This window comes from Rhagoletis zephyria, unplaced genomic scaffold (genome assembly GCF_001687245.7).
Source record: "Rhagoletis zephyria isolate East Lansing unplaced genomic scaffold, Rhagoletis_zephyria_1.1 Rzeph_scaffold_03390, whole genome shotgun sequence".
Classification (NCBI taxonomy): Eukaryota; Metazoa; Arthropoda; class Insecta; order Diptera; family Tephritidae; genus Rhagoletis; species Rhagoletis zephyria.
Window position 1 is genome coordinate 34,683 of NW_016160473.1, and position 23,679 is coordinate 58,361.

Genomic DNA, 23,679 nt, shown 5'->3' on the forward strand with positions numbered 1-23,679 from the left:
ATGAAATTAACTCAACTAAAAAAAAAATTTTAAGAAAAAATAAGCCATCACAGGAAAAAATATTTCTTGAAAAGAAAATGTTTACCCAAAAAGAAAAAATGTACCAAACATAGGAAAAAATATTGTTTGGGCATTACAAATTTTATACGAAAAAAAATTTAGGAAACTGAATTTGGAAAAAATGTTTTCCCTTATAATACTCTATGAAAAATTAGTTTTTTTACGAACTTCAAATTAATTGGAAGTTCTCAATTCTTCGTATGTATTTTTAATTATAGACTTGCGGTCCAGAAGGTGTTAATTTTCTTTTTTTCAATACTATTTACTAGTAATATGTTTGGGATTTTTTCATGTTTATATTTTTGGATAAAATATTTTTCAAGTAATAAACTCACAGGATATGTTTGCTGCTTCGAAAAATAGAAATTGCACAGTTTCCTCTCCCAACATAACTATATCTCAATGTCTCAATCCTGTCTTTCTGTTTTCGAGCTGATCATACCATCGATCCCATAACACTTTCGCATAAACTCACCTATCCTTGGCTATCTTACATATTACCCCCAGCGGTTTGGCTGTCTGCGCTAAATGCTTTAGATACAAACTGTCACCTTAAACGAAGGTGAGTTCACGATCACTACCCGCATCAATGAACTCAAAATCTGCGTAAACTCATTCGCCATTTATCACGAATACCGGACAAAAAGCGGAAGGTTTACCACCACCGCCACCACCATCTCCATTACCATCATTACCATTATCACCAACACCCACTAACTTGACATGTCGTTGCCTGGGTTTTTGCTCCGGCTGCCGCTGCTGCTGCTGCTTCTTTCTCTGTTCGCTGCCATTCGGTTTCGTTTGTTTTGGTCGTTGTTTCACTTCCAATCCATCACCCTCTGTCGTTTCCAATTCCTCTTCTTCGGTCGCTGCTGTGCCGGTGCCGCTTTCCAGCACCGCTGCGGTCGTATCGGTACCAGCACCACCAACGTCACCATTGCCGCCATCCTCACCCTCGTCATCTTCTTCGTAGCCGTTGCTCTCGCCACTCTCCGCCTCTTCGACGGTCTCGAGTTCGCCACCAGCCAGTGTTGTCGAGCAGTAGCAGTACGACAGATTGGTTTTGAGATCTTCACAGAACTGTTGCTGTTGCGCAATGCTTGCAATGCGCTCGCGCGCAAACTCTCACATATAGGTCGGTTTGAGCTTGTATGCGCGCTTCCAGATTTCACAGAGGCAAACGGTTGAGTGAAAACGATAGAATATTGCTAGCGGCATTGAGACGTGCGTTATTATCGTCCACGCCCACAGACCGTAGAAATTCAGCTGTATCGGATGCGATTCGGCGCGTGATTTCTCGAGCGTGCTGATAGCCCACATCGCTAGATTCACCACCAACATGAAAGTCACAATTTCTCGTCCGGGTTTCTTTCGTATATGCTCTGGTTTGATGGCTTGTCGCCGACTAGCATCCAATATGAATAACGTTTGGCAAGCTGTTTGCACAATGGAGGCGAGTGCATTCAATGGCACTAACATATCATCGCTACGCAATGTAAAATGACCCGCAATCACTGTAAAGATGTTGTATAAGAAGGAGCCAGTCTGCGCGCCAACTAACAATATATCATCCAATGAGAAGCTGCGATACCAATCGTATTGCAAATGTCGTATTTGTATCATGCCAATTAGTGTTGCTATTGTAGCGGTGCCGTAGATGAGGAGTTCACAGATGGTCACTTCGGTCACGGCCAGGGCGACAAAATCCGGTCGCGAGATCAACACGAAGAAGAGAATGAGCGAAATGATGGTCAGCACGAGTATGAGTATGCCAACGAAGAGACCCTTGTGGGCACGCGCACAATCCACCGAATAGTGATGGGGAGAGCGCTTCATCGGCGAACTGATGGTGTCCGGACGCTGTGGCGCTGGTGTTTGCGGACGCGAAATGCTACGCCACATCACATACAAAATGGCGGCACAAATGAGCGAATACTCTATGGTGCAGGGGAAAAGGAACGGTGAGGCGTCCTGTACGAGTGTGCCAATTATGTTGGTTCGGCGACACTCAAATATTTGATAGGGTCCTTTGAGGCCACGCGGTAAGCGTAAGTGTGCCGTCGGATCGGATGTGATGACCGTCGGTGCGACGGCATGTCCCCGCGAGTGACCCGGAATGCGATGTGAGATGCGTAGTGTGCGATTCTCGGGATTGTAGAAAGTAAGAATTTCATGTTTCGTCTCCTGTATGAGCACGTTCAGCCAGACGGCCAAATTCGTGCCAATCATATGCATGAGACCGAAGCGTGCGATTATCTTGTAGCGATATACCTTGATTTGCTGTAAGAAAGAGATATCAATTGTAAAATAAGATAGGATTATTTTGGTCTCATTATCAAGTTGGTTTGCTGTAAAAATATAAACGAATACATGGCGTACAATTTTTTTCGATGCAGTTCTTAATAGTCTTCGCATCCATTGGTCAATCCTGGATTTTTCAGCAAGAAGCAGATTTTTCTGTTTTCCAGGATTGCTGTACCTAAAAGTAGATGCCCTAAATGGCACCTCGACAATGGGTATCTCGTGGTTCTAAGCCGATACGTGGTTCAAGGAAGACCTGTAACCAATTCAAGATTTCTTACAATAGATAACTTCTGGTCGCGGTAATAATTGAACTTGCTCCCTTCTCTAGTTAAGGTTAGGTTAGGCGGCAGTCCCAGAAGTAAAAGACTCACCTACATAATTAAGAGATTGTCCTTTTTAAACCCCATTTTGAACTGAACCCACTACTTAATCGATACGACATTTCGATCCCATTATGTAATTACGAATCCGGCTAATTGCAATGCCCCAGAACCTTTCAGGGATATTAAGGACGTGCGAGGCAAAGTATTTCAACATTATTCTCGCGAACGCTGGGGACTTAAGCAGGTAGTGCTGAGATGATTATGCCTCCTGATCTTCCAGGCAACTGCGACAAGCGTCTTCGTCCAGGAAGACCTTACAATCGCGCATAAACTGTTGTTCGATCAACGCACGCTGAGCTCATATGAGGTCCGATCCATCTATCCGTTAATGTACGCAGGTTCCTTATTCGGGGTTTCAGGGAAAGTTGCTATCTAAATGAGCCCAATACAGAAGTATTCAGACGCAACTGAGAGAGAGAGAGCAGGGAGGTAAGCCTAACTATCATCGCACTCCTGAGCAGTGAATCCACTGCCTTCTGAAATGCACTTCTGCCACTTTTTCCTGAAACACACTACAGCAGTCCGGAAGCCTCGACAGCTCTCGACAGAAGACCACACCATCAACCCTGCCGTCCAGTAAAGAAATTCACTGCGCTCCACACAATCATCCCTTTAGGAAACACGTGCAGAGAAGAAGCTCCTAGGAGATATTTCCCTGCTCTAATAAGTGGTCTAATCTAGCCTTCTCATCATTTCATATTCCACAAGTCAATTTAAATGATTTAATGTCGCTGTGACCTGGAACCCAAAAGAGCCCAATACAGAAGTATTCAGACGCAACTGAAAGAGAGAGCAGGGAGGTAAGCCTAACTATCAATGCACTCCCGAGCAGTGTATCCCAAAATGCAGCCACTTCTGCCTGAAATAAACTGCATCAGTCCGGATGCCTAAACTTATTGTTGACGGAAAGCTCTCGACAGAAGACCAACCCTGCCGTTCAGTGAAGAAGTTCACTGCGCTAAACTCAAGCCTCCCTTTAGGGAACACGTTTAGAGAAGAAGCTCCTAGGAGATATTTCCCTGCTCTAATAAGTAATCTAATCTATCCTTCTCATCATTTCATATTCCACAAGTCAATTTAAATTAATTTAAAAAAAGTTATAATTGTTGGTTAAACAAACGAAAAAATGCCTGTACTCACCTCATTATTCAGGAATATAAAATACATTTGTATGAAAATGAAAGCCATTCGCGTCGCTGGTGTCAATGCCAACAGCACATTGTGGCACTTAGTGTCCGGATTCAGCTCGAAATNGGGATATAAGAAATAAATAGAAAGTAAAGGATAACAGCGAGATAATAAAAAATTAGGCATGAATTAGTAATTGTAACAGCTTGAAATGGCGTCATTAACCAAATTACGACGTCAATTAGGCAGACAAATTTAAATCAAGCAAATGGCAGCCAGCTGCTACATCAAAATGCTTTGTGATGGCGCTAACGAACTGTTGAAAGGAAAATGGGTTACTCCCGGAATATTGACGGAAAATCAAAGTAACCTCGTTCACGCAGTAAACATCAGTAAACAAAAAGCGAGCATGACAGAAATTACTTACAGCTAAACAGAGAAAAACCGAAAGCATTTCCAACCAGTGGAAGCTGCACAGACGATTCAGCAGAGTGAAATCAACTACACTGTTTTCTCAAAAAATTCCCGGCACTTTAAACTGTTTAAAGATGTGAAATAAAAAAAAAATATGATTTTTAGCGCAAGATATTTCTTGCATGTAATCCACTATTGATTGGTTCTCAAAAAAAAAACTTTATGCTCGCCAAGGCAAGAAGAAAAAAGTTGCATTTATTTTATCCTTCTGAAATGGTTCGTTTTGGCCAAAAAAGATAGTCATAAAAAGAAATTGCGCTTATTTGAGTGGTTTTTCATTGGCTCAGTATATTTGTAAGTAACTACTATAAGTATAACTATTTATATTAGGGCGACTCAACAAAAAAAATTCGAGTTTTCACCGGAATTATATATTTTATTATAAGGGTATTTTAAAAACTTCCGCCAAAATATTTCGGAAAAATATCAAGATTTACGTATTTCATTATTTTGATAAAATTAAAAAAAAAAAAAAAATAAATAAAAATGGTGTGCACACTTTTTAAGCTTAAACTCGTCTATAATCTGAGCAGATTTTTAGAAAGAAAACAAAACTTAAAACTATTTTTTTTTAATAAAAAACTCGACGTTGAGAGATTTTAATATTTTCCGGAAAAAAGTTTATTGGCGAAAGTCTTAAAATACGCGTATAATAAATTACACAGGCCAACAAAAACGAAAAAAAACTCGATCTGCAAACACAGCTTTAACATTTGCCGCAACAAAATCTGATAAATTTTTTTATGTAGAGTGATGCACCCTAATGTAAATACATACTTGCGTAAGTGCATACTTGTACGTTTGTATTATATTGGGTACGAGTAAGTGGCCATTTTACATTTTCAATTGTTTTTATAGCTCCCTAGGGAAATGTAACTTCAACCAAAGAGTACGAGTATGTGAAAGGCGGAGTGGAGTCGAAGCTGCATAGAAATAATACTCAGTACAATGCTAAGCAGCTTGTGGTCGATACACTATTCATTGGAGTATATGGAAATAAAAAAAAAAACTACTTGAATGTGATAAAATAATTTAAAAACTCAGCACTTGCTCATAAATAAAAAATGGATGATATATATCGTCAACTAAGGGTGAAAAGTGCCAAGTGTATTTTTTGAAATTATTCAGGAGAGAGGAAAAATCGATGTAGTTTCGTATTACCTGCAATTCTGCAACAGAAACTAAATTAAAAAAAAAACAAAATTGACTGAACCTTTTCACCTATTCCGAGGATAAATTATAAAAACAATTTTAAATTATTTTCACGAACTCTCCTCTGCACTTCATCCCCTCATATCAATCGAAAAATGCTACTTGCCCAACGATTAGTGGGGGCTGTCGAGATAGGATCTCCTAGAGTGAAGATATTTAAGTGGTTGCGTGAAAAGGTTAATAAGTAAGCGTATTAATGCTAGAGGTTATAAATATCACACATATGCCACACATTGCTTTAACAAAACAGTTCAATTCCAACAGTTTAATTAATCGCGTTTTCCAATAGATCCATTACTTAAAAATCGTTACACTACCGAATGGTTTGCGAAAAAAAAATTTTTAATTACCTTCGAAAGAGATTTAGAAATTTTCGCTAAAAAAAAGCGCTAAGAACAACCAACAACGCCCCTTTGGCACTTTTATTATTTATGACCCATTTTTCGTTATAGAATTAAGCCAGCAGAGTGAGGGAACAGCGCGTAAGTGAATCTGTCCGCTGTTCTCGTCCCCTCTTTCGGTACTTTCAACACATTCAGGTCCCGGAACGCAGTATGCCTTTATGGCTCTCTATTTATTTCTTGCGGTATCTCTTCCGCTTTCCTTATTGAAAAAATTTTAGGTCCAGATCGATGGTGGATTATGGACAACACCGTTACATCGATACCTTATATACATAATCGAAGTGTCGACGATTCGAGATCTTCACTGTTTATATTTACCTACACAGCTTCGAATTCAAAGTATTTTTGCAAAGCTATTTCTAAATTTTAATTTTTTTTCATATTTTTCCTGAAACATATCGATTTTGTTATCTCAAGGAGACAATTTAGTTTTTGTTTTTCGTTTTAAAGGTCATTGACTTTTAGTACATATCTATATATGTATATAATCTATATATATAATACGCGAAGGGATTTTTTGTCCAGGACATCAAGATCTGCACCGTTCGCTCGATTTTCATATATAGCGTGTCAAATAAAAGCGCTTGGCCTGTAGATGTGCAAACTAGTTTTATTATTGCGAAAAGCTTAAAACTACATTTGAAGTGGGTTGCCACCTGTTGAAAAAGTCGAATTTAATTAACTTATACGAAAATTATTTGAAATACGGGTGTCAAGTGCAAACATTTTTATGAAATTTTTAGTTTGAATACTAGAAATATTTTTGAGGTGGTTGAAGAGGGTTGCCACCCGTTTAAAAATTTAATTGCAAATTATTTAAATTAAAAGCCAAATGAGTTATTAAAATATGGATATCAGTCGAAATGGGTTTGAAAAGGCTTTAGTTTTGAAGTATATTTCTGGGGTTGCCACATGTTTAAAAAATCAGATTGAACTTAGTTCATCAGTTTTTTTAAATATTATTCACCATGCGAGGCGAAGGAATTTAGCAATGTTTTAGCTTGTAAATACTTTTTACGAGGGTTGCCGCCTGTTTGATAAGTCGAATTTGATTAACTTATATACAAACTGTATGAAATACTAAAATACGGGTGTTAAACGATAGAATGTTAAGAAATCTTTAGAAGGAGAAATTATGATATTGTAAAAGGGTTGCCACCTGTTCAAAAAGTTGCATTCAAATTATTCGAATTAAATTAGATGAATTATCAAGAGATGGATATCAATCAAAATGGTTTTGTAAAGGTTTTATATTTGACCTTTATTTAGGAGGGCTGCCACGTGTTTGAAAAATCAAATTCAAATTTATTCATCACTTAATTGAAATTTGCATCACAAGAGAAAGAGACTGAAAAAGATTTTAGCTTGAAAATACGTTCGAAAAGGATTTCCACCTGTTTGTATAGTCAAGTTTTATGAAATGAAATCTCGAATAAACAAATAAATATCTTTTATGAGGCTTTTCACCTTTTCGAAAAGTCATACTGATCTAATTAAGTATATATGGACGTATATTATACGAGAGGGAATTTTTTGTGAATGTCATCAGATTGCCACCGTTCTTTCCAATTTCAACTATAGGAGGTGGAATAAAGACCTTGGGCTGTATAAATGGGTTCAGATTTTTATTTTTTGAAGTTGGAACTTTTTTATCGGTGCACAGTGATTTGAAAACAACAAAACAAAATTTGGCAAATAATAAAATACTACAAATGAGTGATCCTTCCTTAAAAATTAATATGTCTTTCCTACATCATTGAGCGTACATAATCTAATCTAATCATCGGTATCTCAAACTTGTTCCTACTAACTGGGAATTGAAATATAAGCATCCTGCCAAACTCGAAATAGATTCCAACTTTTATTTTTCAAAGTGAGTACCTACTACGAGTACATAATTTATGTAGCGGAAAATATGCTCCCTTAAGATGCTCACTTTACTTTTACTACTGCGTGAGCAAAGTGTGTTAAATATACGAAATTCGGTTCGGTGCTGACTTGTCTCAGTTTTGCGGGCCCATAAAAAAGCCACTTACAGTGAGAGTGTTGCAAAATAATTTACGCGGAACAGTACTGGTATGCAAGTACATACATACATCTATATATGTACGTCTAGCGCTGCAGCTTCATAAATTTTCATTAAATGCATAAAAATGCTTACGCTGTACAGTCAGCAAATAAATCTTCATAAATTCAACGAATATATATGCGAGAGCTCGCGATTTTATTTCACGCAATTCAAGATGCTCGACGGACGGTTGATATGCATAGTAGTAGTACATGGACCTTCACAAGTACATAAACATGCACCCATAAATAAAAAAGGATATTTAAAACTACATACATATAAAATTTGCTTCGTTCAACTTTGGCGCTTCACTTTTACCACTTCAACGTCCTTATGTTCATATGTATGTATGCTAGTAGTATATGTGGTAGGTGCTTTAACATCATCTCCCAAAGTTTGTACTATTTACATAAATACTCACCCACTGCACCCATGCGCAGATAGAAGGAGCCATAGTGATGTTGTCGACCGAGCGGTGCCAACAGCGAGGGCCTTCGGGCCGGTATCACCGTTGGTATGCGTTTGGTGTGCGTCGAATTGCTGTCAGTGTCCGATTCGTCCATACTATCCGAGGCAGTGGAAGAGCGTGCTTTTGAAGCGGATTTACTGGGTGATGCTGCAGAAATGGAAGGAAGAAACAGAGAGTGGAAAGGATAAAATATCATTTAATGTTTATATGCATGGTTTGTGGTGTACATAAATGTTTGTAAGAGCTGTTTGGTTGTTTAATTGTGAAAAAAAGGATGTTCGGCGCGATTAACGTTGATGTTTGGTAATGACAAGAGCGCAATAATGAAAATAAATAAAATGCTGGAAAAACATTTTAATTACCAATACCCTATTTTTTATTCGTTATTCGCCTTTTGATTAATTATTATTTTCAGCATCTATGCTTCATTTTTTCATGCTATGTATGCATATACGTATGTGTGCGTAATGATTTCGAGTCCAGAAGCAAAAATTAAATGTTACGTCGACATTTAATTGAAAGTATGAATTGGAACTTTTGGATGCAAAGTGGTTATTTGGCATTAAAGGATGTCGCTTTGTCTTTTGGGATTGTATTCTGTTTTTTTTTTTTAATTCACTTTTGATGTTCTTTGCTTTTTGTACTTACTTATATTCACTGGAATTTTTGGGCGACCCCAAAGCAGTGTTGCATACATGAAGAGCAGGAATATCATACTTCCAATGTACAAGTATAGGTAATACACCTGTGGATGAAAAATTTAGAGATAAAGTAAATTTGAAAAAAAGTACTTATTTATTTAAAAAAGTAATATTGCAATTCTAGCTTTTTCTTGTGGTCGCAAGCATACAATTTTTATTCATATATACATAACTACATATAACATCCTACTACAATTGAATCTCCTGAGTAAACATGGACACCGCTGCAGCCACTGCAGAAAGCAAAGTATCATCGATGTCTTTCCTATTGTTTCCCCAGGATTTTGTTGATTTGCCAGTAACTGTTGCCAGCGGGAAGCGAAGTTTTTTCGAAATTGAAGCTCATGAAGAAAGATTAAACGCTTTAGCTATCTTATCTATAGAAAACGAGATGGCTACTAAGATTAACTTGTTCATAACCAACGAAAAATTTTGCTCAAGCAAAAGCCCACAAAGTAAAATTTTTGTAATTAATATTTGAAAATTTTGATTATAATAAAAATTAGTAATTTCGACATTTTTTCATACTTTGATTATTCTATAAGAAAAAGAAGCATCATCAAAGGGCGCATCGCGCCATTTATGCCCCGGGCATCATTGCTTCAAATGCCGGTCCAGGTTACGACAACAAAATCCAGCTTTGTACTAACGAAGAAAATCTATGAATAAACAAAAAAAGTTGCAAATGCAACACTTACGAGCAGAAAAGAATGTTACTCATAACATCCTTTCCTGTTCATATTTCATACAAAAAACCATTGCTCGTGTTCATTTGATCATTCACAACTTTTTTATTTATCCCCCACATCCAGTGGGGAAATGTAATGTATGGTAATCGAAAAAATAATCAGTAAATACAACCCTTTTCACATTCGTAAATAATTTTTTCTAAGACAATTGGGGCATTCAGTTTTGCATTACCTAGTATCGAGAAATCTATGTGCTTTAATATGAAATTTTTGGAATTTATTATATATGTTTATTAGAATTCTGATTACACATTAAACAGTAATAGAATCTAAAACTCATAAGAAGAACATTACATTATTTATCCAGCATGCAATGCATTACTACATTTCCCACTGGGAATCACAAGCATGCGAATAACACTAAATTCGGATAACTCGACAAAATTCGATAGCTCTACAAATATCGATAAATTTAGATAACTGTGCGTTTCCAGAACTAGAAGAATTTCGATAACTTAAAAATTAACATATGTTGATATATGTTTATCGATAACTCGGTTTTGATAGCTTCAGAAATTTCCATATCTATCGACGAATTTCGATAACTCGATAAATAGTGATAACTCAATAAAAACATGAAATTTCGATAACCCGATATATTTTGAAAATTCCCAAAAATTCGATTCCACAAACCGACGAATTTCAATATCTAGCAACAAATTTCAATAAATAAGTAGATATCGATAACTCAATAATAAATTCAGTAACTCGAAAAACTTCGATAACTATATAAATTTTAGTCACTCTATAAATTTGATAAATCAATAAATTTATAATATAAAATTTTACTAAATTGATAAATTTCGACAATACTATACATTTGTATAAATCGAAAACAATCGGTACATTTCAACAACAAAGTCTCTGCGTCTGGATAAATTTCGATAACTCAATAAACATTGATCATTTTCAATAACTCGATACATTCCCATAACTTAATAAACAGGGCTGATCCGATAAATTTCGATAACTATAAACTTTGGTTTGGTGTTTGGTGTGATAACTTTCGATAGCTAAATTTCCGATGAACCTTATCGAAATATTTCATTGAATTTTCTTACCCTCTTAAGTGCTCTAATTCTTATGTACTATAATGTTGTATTCTCATTTTTTTCATTTTCGTCTTTATCCTCAATTTTGTCTTCATTATATCTTTCTCTATCTTCACATTTATCTTTATTAAAAAGTCTCATTTCAAATACTAAGTAAAACAAAATTCGAAAACAAATCGAATTACACAGGTTGCAACACTTACTCTATGCAAATATGGAAATTTTAAATGACGCTTTAAGCCTTATTTTCAACCAATTTTGACCATCGTAAAATCTGTCCTCATCTACAGAAAAATGCCTTTTTTTGTGGGTTTTTAATACTAAAAATTATGTAACAATGGTCTAAAAGACCAAAAAATATATTTTGAGCCAATTTGAAAACCCTGCCCAGTTCTTGTGCTTCCATTCCATATTTTGTCGTCGATTTTAATTGGCAAATGGTTTTTTATGAATAATTTGTGAAGTCGGGCATAATGTTGGCAGCGAACACTATGAGAAATGCCCTAGAATCCTACGGAGCAACGAATACATACAAGCAGAACCTACTGCAAAAATTTCGCTTTGAACTGAGTCGCTTATTACGTCCCGGATTGATAATTCTGTTCACAGTTTTGAAATATCGGCAGCGCCATATAGCGGATAGTGTTGAGGAATAACCACTCACCTTTACGCTAAAACGGCGAAGCTACAACTATTTATTAGCAAAAATTATTCATGCGAAAATATTCAAATCAATATTGTCCTGAAGCATTGCGCTTTGCTGCTCCCACGACGCTGTTGACATATGATTGACCGAGAAAAGATTTATTGAACTCTCTACCACCACAACGTTTTGGCCGCGACAATCGATAATATCAGCGTAGTTAACACATAACCGAACTGTTTGCTAACGATGCCTATTAATCCAGACTGAAAGCACTTCCGCAATCAAATCAATAGATGGCATTTAAGCGAGCATGAAAAACAAGTTTACAAATACACGCGCAAGCGAAGACGCGCTACACAATAGTAACTTTTCTAGTCCTTCCTTGCGAACGCCCGCAAATATGCAATAACAATTTAAGCGTGATGGAAACGTGAAAACCGTTAACTACGTACTAAAGTGAGTCAGTCAATTGGTGTGTGGGTGAGTCGTTAGTTGCAGCAGATGACAAAATGTTATGGCTACGCTGCGCCTTGCAATAACAACACATATACATACATATGTATGTATATAGGTATGTTTGTATGCGAATAGCAGCCTACGTAGGAGAAACAAAAGGATTACAGCAAACAAGGACTGCACGACATTTGCAGCAAGCAGCAATGAGTTAATGTTGTCTGCAATTGAACATGACATGTGGCATGACTTCAGGCCAACCGTAACAGCCAGTCAATCGAACCGTTAGGCTGTACAACAGCGCCTTGCCATGGGCAACCGAAGCGGCAAATAAATGGATTGGTGAAGAAGATGAACGACTTGACTTGCCAAGCAGATAGTTGAGTATTTTTTTTTACGTGTTGTAGTTTTAGTTGTAGTTGTAGTTGTGTTAACGCGCCTGTCTTGTTTGCCATGTTTTCTGTCTTCTTAGATTGTCTGCAGGGAGTTGCCTCAAAACATTGGTTAAATGTCACACTAACACGTTAAAAGCTGAACATATATCAAATTAAAATGGTGTGGATTTTTAAACGTTGTTGGAGCTTAAAAATTTATTTTTTTTCCTTGCTACACCTTTAAAACACTTTTCAAACGATTTGCTCAACAAGACAAATGATTTTGGACGCGGTAAAGTGAGTGATTTCGTCAGGTGCATATCTACCTAAACACATAGACGTATGTATTTTTTTCACATTACACTGCCCAAATGCGATATTAGACCTGCCAGAAGCTAATGGACTGAAAATTCGGAGTCAAGCCCAAATTAGAAAGCAGGGTGTATGAAACCATTTCCTATAAAATTCTGCACGCGCCTGATTGAAGAATGAAGAAGTTAAGTTCCCACAGGTCGGACTTACCAAACTTCAACGCTTAGTCTGTGAAAAATGCACAGATATAAAATGACGCACAAGAAATGGAAACGAAATTTTCTTCAATCCAGATTTCCTAAATCAGTTTGCAGCTCTCAAGAAAAAGTACTAGAATAATTTATTTCTCCAAAAACAAAGTACTTTTTCAATCAACAGAAATAATGAAAAATATTTCTTGTGATTTTTCTTGAGAGCTGTAAACAGCCCTTAAGTAAAAAGAATAAGCTTACTAGCGTAGAAATCTATTGATTTGCAGCTAATTAACTTGATGGCACTTCATAATGCAAGATTAAGATAATTTATATTATGAGTACGCATTTTTGTAATAATTCAGCTTAATTGGGTCTCACTTTTTCTTCTTAATTATTTTTCACTTTAATTTTATACATTTGTTATAGCTTTAGTTCTTACACTTGAGCAGGATTCACACGATTTGTACAATTGTACTGATTTGAACACTTTGGCAATCACAGAGTGCGGGTGTCTAGAAATTCGTAATTCGAGAATGCGTTCAGTTCAATCAAAAAAAGGTCCACTGTGTAACTGCCAAAATGTGCAAATATGTACAAATGTGTGAGGAAATATTACTGTTTGACAAATAAGTTATCCTGGCAAGTGCCCTTTTTTAAAATGTATCGAATTTATATTTGCAGATTTTACCCCACAATAAAAATGTTTTTCTTCCTGATTTCTTAAAGACGCTATTAATATCTATTTAACTTACCTCATAAAAGGAAGGTGGTATATAAGTAGATATAACTTCGGCCATTGGAAAGGCGATGCCCATTACCACCAGTAATTTGCCATATAATGCAGAAAAGAGCGTTGCTAAAGCATCACCACTGAAACATAATATAAATACGAATTTAATGTCGTCAAGAAAAATTTTGAGCAAGAAAGGGCTAAATGAGTAAATCATTGGTAAATTAAACAAAAGCCTACCAGCAGCCAACACACACTGCTTATGTATGTACGTAGTATGTATCTATCAATTATACATTAACTTACCCTAACTGCATATAAAGTTATAAATCTACTTTAACCCCTTGTGCAAACTCTTGGCTTTGTAAATAGCGGAAATGGTGCGGTTAATTTGGTGAACACCTTTTTGTACTTACCCACCACAGCACAATACCTGTTACAACAACAAAGACAGCCACAAACCGACTATTAATTGGCACAAGAAAACCATTCACCGTTGAGTGACAGCTACACACACATTGTAATGAAATGTATGTATGTTCATTAGACCTGCATCAACTTTAAAAGGTTGTGGTTTTTCCATCGGAATTACAAAATGTATTATAAATATTTGAACATGTCCACCAAAATATTTCGGAAAAATAATAAGATTTACGTGAGCTGGACCGATTTGAAAATACCTGCAAGTATGGAATTTTTTATGAACAAAAATAGTTTCTTAATTAATTTTTTGAAAAAAAAAATCTCCTCAGATGACAAAATGGTTTAAGCTTAGAAAATCTGAGGAACATATTAAATTTTTTTTGACGGAATCGTAATAATAAGATTTCTCATGCTGTTTTTATTTTTTCTAAAATTGGTTTAAGAAAAACTTGAATAACTGGGACAAAACTATACCGATTTAGACTTTTAAAGTATCAGTGGAAAGGCATTTTCTTACTATTTTGATTTCTTTGCAAAAATTTTTTTCACGTCCAATTTTTTTTCACAATCAACACATTTTAATTTAACTTGGAATGACGCTGGTTCATCTTACCTTTCTTTTTTATACCTTGAATGAGTTCATTTGGAAAGAAATAAAAAGGGTGAGAAAGCACGTTTCCAATGATACTTCTTAAGCCTAGATCGGTAAAGTTTTGGCTGAGTTATTCAAGTGCTTCTTAAACCAATCTTTCAAAAAAGTTCAATAACAGCATCCAAAATGTCATTATGTATTATGATTCTGTAGAAAATTTGTTTTAAATATTTGTATGCAAATTTTTTAAGCTTAAACTGTTTTGTTGCCTGAAGGGATTTTTTTCAAAAAAATATTTATATTTATAAAAAACTAAAATTGTTGAGTTATTTTCAAATTGGGCCAGCTCACGTAAATCTTAATATTTTTCCGAAATATTTCGGTGCAAGTCTTAAAATATAATAGATTTTATAATTCCAAGGGAAAAACAGTATCGATTTTTTTTTTGTTTTTTTTTTTTTTTTTTAAGTGGAGTGATGCAGTCTAATGTACATACATACATATGTAAATATATCCACGTTTCTTCAAAAATATATTAACTCTATCGCACATATTCTTAATAAATATATGTATGTATACACAAAATTATGTAGAAATAAATGCACACACACGTCTACACAAGCCTGCCATGTGCATAGATGAGGTTATTTTAACAGGCAGATGTGTGAGATATGCCAAGAGGCAACTAAAGAAAATAGTAAGGAAAATCTCTATAGGTAATCACACGTATGTAGAGAAACGCACAAGCATATCCCCGTCGGACCGTGCATAATGTGGTTCCGAAAAGAATGCCTTTTTAAGTACCTACTAATTTCTTCATGAGAAATTTGAAGTACATTTCATTTCTGTATGAAAAGTTAGTAAATATCTGCGTGGAAAAGTAATCGCATCCTTTTTGTTCACCATATTGGGAGTATATTTTTTCGAGAACCATGTCTATATCTACACTAATATCAGGAATGCTTCTGTTTAGTCTGATTTTGTTGGCTGACCGATTCTGAAGAAAACTGGAGAAAGAAATAAGAGTTTTGCAGGTTGTTCAAATTGGTTGAACTTGTCAAGTTAAAATCCTTAGTCACGTTTCGGTTTGGATGTGCTTATGCCAGTTCAACTACTGGAATCTTTGAGTACTTGAACATTTCTCTGCAGGGTAATTTTTGCCATCGAAAGCAACAGCAAACACATATGTATTTACATACATACATAAGTAGTGTAGGTGAAGTGACGATGAAAATTAAGCGATGATGCTCATTAAAGAGCAGACAGCGGCTAACGCAAAGCTAAATGATGCTTGGGGGAGACATTTTATAGATGAAAAAAAAACAAAGATCACTGATGAAGCGAATGTCTAGCTTAATGAACCAAAGTGATATTTCAGACCTAATAAGTGATTTAATGCTGAATATTTATGGCGAAAAATGAGGTAAAACTATAGCCAAACTAGTAAAAAGTATAGAGGATGTGTTAATGTGAATGTATGGAAATATTGGGCCTTAAGCATAAAAGGTGAGCCCAAGCTCCGACTCGATTCTCAGTACAAATTCTTCAACTTGAACTCACTCCATCTGTGCAAAAATTGAATCTGAGCTTAAGCTCACTTTTTATGCATGAGGCCCATTGTTTGTATTGCTTTCTGCGACAACAACATTTTTTGTTGAGGGAATAGAACTAACGCGAGTATAGCTTGGGTTATCAATGTTTACTTAATATTTATGCCAATTTCTCTAATTTCCATTTACATATATTGTTTACAATTAAGTAAAAAGGTGGCTAAATCTTTATTTTTAAATTTAAAACATTAATTATGGGTAAATAACGCTCGCTTGGCCTTATGATTTCGCAGTTATTTTGCAGTTCAAGGGAAAGGTTACGCATTCTTGCGTTCATCATACGCCCTGAAATCCAAAAAGTACTGTTCTTTGAATTACCTCCTATTTAGTACAAGTTAAATTTTTTTTCCAAATTTAAATTTCTCTTTGTGAGTTTATTTTTAAAGTAAAAGGGGACTATGGAAATGCAGCGTTTCCTCATAGGAAAGAAATGGTTTCAGCTGTCCTTTGCATTCCAGTCGTCACTTTGAATAAAACAAGAATTTGAAAAAAATAAGAAAACAACAAAAAATTCAAGTGCGAAAATGTGAAATATTCGGCAGTTTTTACAACAAACATATGGCAACGTTTCGCACTTTAAGTTTCGCACAAACGCTCAGCTGAAACCCTGGCTTAAATACAAAGAGCGAGGAAGCTGTGCTGTTCTGTGGTGTTCGTTCATCGCTTCGGCAGTTAAAGTGACAGCACAAACGAAGCGCAACGAATATTTAACACCGCGCTGTGGCTGAACTGTCTGAAATTTCGCAGCCAAAGCACCAACACTTTTTACGCTTTTGTGCAAAACAAAGCGCTCATTTTTGCCTTTCGCATCAAAGAGTGAACTCTCGTAATAAGTCAAATGCAGAATATAATATATATTTTTGTTTTTCAAGTTTCGAAAAAAGTCCACTTTTCTTTGTTGATCGGTCGACTTTTAAAGTCCATCGAAAAGCCGAAAGTTGACCTTCTAGTTCAAGTCAAACAACCGTAATCGTTTTCAAGCCTAATTTAGCTGTTGGAAATGGGGGGAAAAAACCACCCTTGCCTTTGTCAGAAAGATGAAAAAACGGTGTTTAATACGAGTCCGGAGACTTATAGCCCATTTTCACCGAAAACTTAACTGCAGTTAAGAGCTCAGGTAAGTTCCAATAATTTGAACATGGGGTGAACAGCAAAGGTTATTTCTTACTATTTGCTTCTTTATTTTCATTTGCCTGTATTTAATATGAGCCATTTCCCCCTTTTAGGTGTAATCTAATTTTTCTTATGACCCTTAACTGCAGTTAAGGCTTGGTGGAAATGAACTATTATACTACTTCACTTGTTGTGCCTAATATTTGGAAAACCTCAAGCTTGCGCTAAAAAATGCAATGGTTAAGCTGTCGTCTGATCTTATACAAAAGATTCCATTATTCAGAGTAAGAGGCTTTCGAAATGCCTTTTTAGCATCCAAGCTACTTCAAAAACTAGTCTGAATTAAATGATCAGATTTATTCCACGAAAAAGCTACTAAATATATATAAATAGCACTTAATTACTCTACTGCTTTTTCTCTTACCTCTAAGCAATTGCTTGCCATGTAACCTCTCCAAAAATTTTACTCAGCACACACACACATGTCTTTAACATAATTGCTCGTGTATCTACTAAAGTTACCAATTGAAGTTAGACAGCAATTTTCCATTAATTACAGATAAATGCATGCTTGCACACACAGAAACATTAATTAAGTTTTTAGGAAATGTAGCAGGAAAGAAGAAGTATCAGCCAAATCCAAGAAATAAAACCTAAGTAGAAGTTACAATGTCGCAAAGGATGCAATTGCAACCAAGAGACTATTTTATGAGCATTTAAATGCACTTGTACCTACATATACATATAAGTATTATACTTGTATGAATGTATATGCATGCAGTACAGTGTATGTACCAATACTTACTAGTAGAAAATTTGGCAACTAGTGTACTTACAGGGTGTCCCAAAACTTACCAAGATGTGATTAGTAAAAATGCTGCACTACATGGCAGAACAGCGCATTTTCATTTTTGTATAAAATGTATTTCAAAACTAATGAAAATTAGCACGGCTGATTTTTCGAGCTAAATCATCATAATTGTTGAGAAAGAAATGTATCCACATTTTGCCACTGGTTGGTGCAGTTTTTTGGGCTTCATTGTATAATGATTTATTTTATATATTTTTTTTTATGAGGCCTGCCCAAGCCGTTAGTGTAACTGGGACTCGGTGGGTAGGTTATTGGCCGGATGTGTATGTATGTTACGTAACGACTTATAGATAGAAATCCAAATCGTAGTTATGAATAAATAGTGCAATTCTTTGCTGAAAATCACAGAGATACTGCCCCTTTGAAGCCATTTTCTTATCTCGTTTAGCAGTAAGAATGTTAAAATTCATTTTATAAAAAAAAGTATACGTACAATAAATAATATAATGGCGGAATTCCGGCGTGATATGATAAATTATGCTAAAATTTCAAGCATTTAAAATGATGCAGATTGCAAAAAATTTGGGACACCCTATAAATGGTAGTCGTGTAACATACACAATTCTGCTTTGCAAAAGGTAGCATTCCCATAAATTTTTCGTTGTTCACAACTTGAAAAGCAATAATAAGTATTGTATAATTTTACGAGCGTTCCTAATTAGATTTCCAATTTTAGTTTCATGCTGCAAATTCTTTAATAACATTAAAATCACTTTGCTTCAAATGAGAAATAAATTGATTTGCACCAACCTGCAGATCAAGTGGATTATATGTGCAATGTTTGTAATGCCTTAGCTCAAAAAATACTAAACCGATTTTAATAATTTGTTTCCTAAAACTATGCATTTATGCAAACGAATTTAAATGCATTATAACTATATGGAAATCAAACGAAATAGATTTAAGAAGGCCCCATTTCTTATACCCTACCTGAAGGGCGGTTACCACCTGTATAAAAAGTCAAACTCAACTTTAATTAAGGTAATCAGTGAAATATGTGCTCACAAAATGGGTGTCAGATGAATGAGGTTGAAGAAGGTTGTAATATGAAAAAACGTTGGTTGACAGCTGCTGATTAAATTATACCGAAGTTATATGAAATTTTGAAATATGGGTTCAAATGAAAGATTGTTAAGAAATCTTAAGTTTGAACCTTTCGAATATTTTTAAAAGCGTTTAAAAATTAAATTCGATTCAAATTATTTAATAATTTTGAAAAGACTACATGTATCAGGGTTGCCAGGTGTTTAAAAACCCATATTCAGCTTAAATTAAGGAAATTAAGTAGTTGAAATACATACATATGTGTATATCACAATATGGGTGTCAGATGAAAGAGGTTTAAGAAGATTGTAATTTCGAAATATTTTTGAAAAATTATGGCAAAAGGGTATCAGTAGAAATTATTTGAAAAGACTTCATTCATTCATTTTCAAATGTTTAAAAAGCCATATTCAACTTGAGTTAAGGAAAGTTTGTAGTTGAAATATATATCACATATACATAGGTTTCAGATGAGAGAGTTTGAAGAAGCTTGTAATTTAAAAATATTTTGAAGAGGGTTGCCACCTGTTTGAAAAGTCGAATTTACTTGAATTATACCGAAGTTATAAAAAAGGTTACAATATGGGTACGAATAGAAATGGTTTTGAAAAGACTTCATTTCAAAACTATATGTAGGAGAGTTGCCACGTTTTTAAAAAGTCAAATTCAACTTGAATTAAGGGAATCAGGTATTTTTGATATTGGTTCACAAAATGGGTATCTGTTGAAAGATGTCTAAGAAGATTTTAATGTTAAAGAGTATTACAAAAGAAAAATGCTTAAATCTCATATGCTTTTGGTTAAAATTGAAGGTGCAGTGCAGCACGCCTGGTATTTGCTACTATTTAATAAAGCTAACTTAAAATATTTCTGAAAACATTACAATGGGCTTTAAAATTAATTTTACTTCACCGATTACGTACATATAAATATACATATGTATGTACATTTTATAAATTTTCATTAGAACGGCACGCCATTTAAGTCCGAAACAGAAACTTTCCTTACATTTTCGTTAGTGAAATGTGTGCTTTCTTATTAACGTCATCAAGTCTAACTTTGTTCATTACACTCTTGTAAATCACTGCATATACAATTTTATGTGTAACGCCTATACGAATTCTACGCAAAATCCTCAACAACTTGTCAACGCTACTTCATCATTACTATGCAATTTGTCAGCAAATTATGGGATGTCAAACGCAGCTAAAAAAAAACACGAAATCTTGCGACAAAGAGAAAGATTAATATGCATGTGCTACGTACATAGTTATGTATACATACAAAGAACATTTATAAAGTTGAAGTGAGGTTTTTGATTTTTGCGGCTTTAAGTCACTTTAATAAAATATTCTGCAAGTATATGTACATTAGAGTGGTCCAAGATTGCATGTGAAAATGTAAAGTCGCGTTTTTAGTGCCGGCACCACCTAGGATTGTTCTATTCCCAAAAAAATATACCCCTTGCTTTTTATTTTGAAATAAAAAAAAATTTAGGGAGTGCTCAAAGCGATCAAAATTTTTCTTGTATTGGGAAAAATAACTTTTCGAAGAAATGGTGTAGAATTCTTGAAAATCAATATTTTTAGATCGGAAAACTCGTTTCCTATTCAAGAGATTCCCAGTAATAATACCCAATTGTTTCTTAAACCATTTTTTCATGGTAACTATATTTTATAGGACCGCCAGAACTCCCTAAATATGTTTTGATTTCAAAAAAAAAAAAAAAATAAGGGTATGGTTTTCTCGGTATAGAACAATCTTATTGGGTGCCAGCATTAAAATTCCGACATTATTTTTTTGGACCACTCTAATGTACATACAAGATTAGGTACCTACATACCCATATTAAAAACATACTTATGACTTGGATTTTTTCGACATAAAAACAACTTTTAGAAATCATTTATTTGGCGTCTCTGCCAAGTTCCTCGACCTTTGTAAGCAATTTTTTCATCTCAGCGTTGACAAAATTTCTATTCTCCTTAACTTTACCGAAGTGACGTGGCAGTTCTGAGCAGTTTTGCTTTTGCCAATGAAGCAGTGAAGCGAATGATTTGCTTTTAATTGGAACCGCTATCGCGATTAGGAACTCCAAAATATATTTGAAAATGGGAAAAGGAATCTATGATTGGCTAATGTTTTAGCTTTGGTTGGTAAAATGTTTTACGTGCTCCTTGTGAGTGATACCCTCTAAATTGGAAAAATTTTACTAAGGCAAAGATTGTGTTTGAAATCGTTTTACACATAAAATGGCATGATTACTTTGAGGTAAAGTAAAATTTTTAAAAGGTTGGGCTACCCGTTTGCATATTTGGTCGAGAACCTAAAATGGCTGTCCCTCTGTGTTAAAAAAAAAAATTACCGCCATGTTAAAAATCTCCACTTTGTCGTGATTTTTGTGATAGTGAAATACACATTTTCATAACACCGTGCGACAAAAATAAAAAAATTCGATACACACGAAGGTATCAATACGTATGTATGTACTTACGAAATTAATGGGCCAAATATTGTAAAACTGCGTTTTTAGTTTTTTCTTTCTGACGTCAGAATTTTTTTTTAAAGAACTTTGTAATTTAAAAAATATTACTAATTCCAAGAATTATTTAAGAAATATAGTGCAATGCAGAATAAAAATATGGGTACTAAATGAAAGAGAAAATTCTGTATAAATAATTAAAAAACCTCGAATTTTTTGGTTCACAAGGACGAATAGGTATGGACAATGTCCTTTTATTTAATTTTTTTTTTATCTTTTAAAGTTAGAAATACAAAATTAAAAAAAAATTATTGCAAAATTTCAAAGATATTCAAGGACAAAAGTTTTAATGGGACATTTTCAATGCCCACTCGTCCTTATGTTCCAAAAAATTTTTGAAGGCTTAGTTCTACAGAATTTTGTGTTTAATAAGAAACCCATACTGTGTTTCTGCATTGCACTGGATTTTTTAAATAATTTGTTGAATTAATCTTTTTTTTCAAATTTCAAAGTCCTTTAAAAAAACCCTAACGTCAGAGAGAAAAATTAAAAACGCAGTTTTACTATATTTGGCGCATATATTGATTTGTTGTACGTAAAATTGACTGCCGCACGGTGTAATATAGAAAAGAAAAAAACCTGAGGTAAGTAAACTTATACAGGAGCATCTCTATAATCCTCCCAAGAATGGTTACTGCGCTGAGCTTGAGGCCCGCCACTTAAAAAATATTCTGTAAGCCTTTTATGAATACAAGATTTTGCTAGCTTTAAATAGAACTGCAATTGAATTAATATATTTCATGTTTATCTGTACTCACGCTCTGACTCGCGGCATCGGCGGATAAATGAACGACGGTCGATGCGTACGTTTAATGGCTGGCAACACCGGATAGCTGGTTAACTGATGTGAATGATACATTAACGCTAAATGTCCTGTCTGGCGATCGTCCCCCAGCGCTGACGAGAGCCTGCGATTTGATGAGCCGGGCGATGGTGGTCCTGAACCGCCTGCCCCACCACCACCACTACCTGCATCACCATTGTCCCCACCACCACCGCCACTCACATCCAGCTGATGACTTAGCGCCGAAGACGTAGGCATATTCGATTCATCGATGGTCACACGATGATGTGAGCCAGAGTCTCGTAGCCGCGCAGCCAAACGGCCTGGCGATACTGAAGGAGTCGACGCAGCATCTACGGCCAGCATGACCTCGACGTTGCTGTGGCTGCTGTGACGCTCGCGACGCTTGGCGGTGAGCGACGTTCTTGCACGTGTGGCGGTTTGGCAGGTGGTGTTGGACCGCTACCACCACTCACGCTGCCGCTGCTATCCTCATCCATCGCGCTGCTGCTGTAGGTAGCCGCCGCTTTTTGGTGGTGCAGTAAATGTTGCGTCCCCGCATAGCTGGCGGGCACAGTGGGCGTAGCCACAGGCACACCGCCGTGCGTGTGATGATTTTGATGGTGTGGGTGCTGGAACTGATGTGGCAGGTGGTAGTGATGATGACTGCTGAGGTGAGCGCGCATCACATGCTGTTGCGGTTGCTGTTCGTCCTGGTAGCTCAGCGATGTGCTCGCTGTATCGGTGCTGTGCTCATCGCGGTGGGTGAAACGACTGAAGCGGCGTCTAAGGTCTCACTAGACGCGGCTGCCGAATCGCCGCTAGTAGGTGCTGCAAGTGGAATTAGAACGAGACACAATTGTTGCAGCCATATATGGAATTGAAGAGTTATTATTAGTAAGATTTTAAAGGGGAAATCACTTTTGACCGTAGAAAAAGTAAAAAAATAATATATATTTAAACATTTTTCATAAACATCATTTTGCA

The 23,679-nt window shown here is 35.6% G+C and overlaps 1 protein-coding gene across 1 annotated transcript; it reads right to left on the reverse strand.

Moving 5' to 3' along the window:
• Nucleotides 1-485: 485 nt before the first annotated feature.
• LOC108368925 (uncharacterized) lies at nt 486-23,679 on the reverse strand (the record flags this gene model as incomplete). The annotated part of the gene is given in 10 exon segments (XM_017623892.1): nt 486-2,340; nt 3,888-3,992; nt 7,331-7,359; nt 7,542-7,568; nt 8,455-8,649; nt 9,151-9,247; nt 13,736-13,853; nt 22,667-23,063; nt 23,066-23,434; nt 23,437-23,679. Coding segments are annotated over 10 exon segments (2,735 nt in total), but the record flags the coding sequence as incomplete, so codon positions are not given.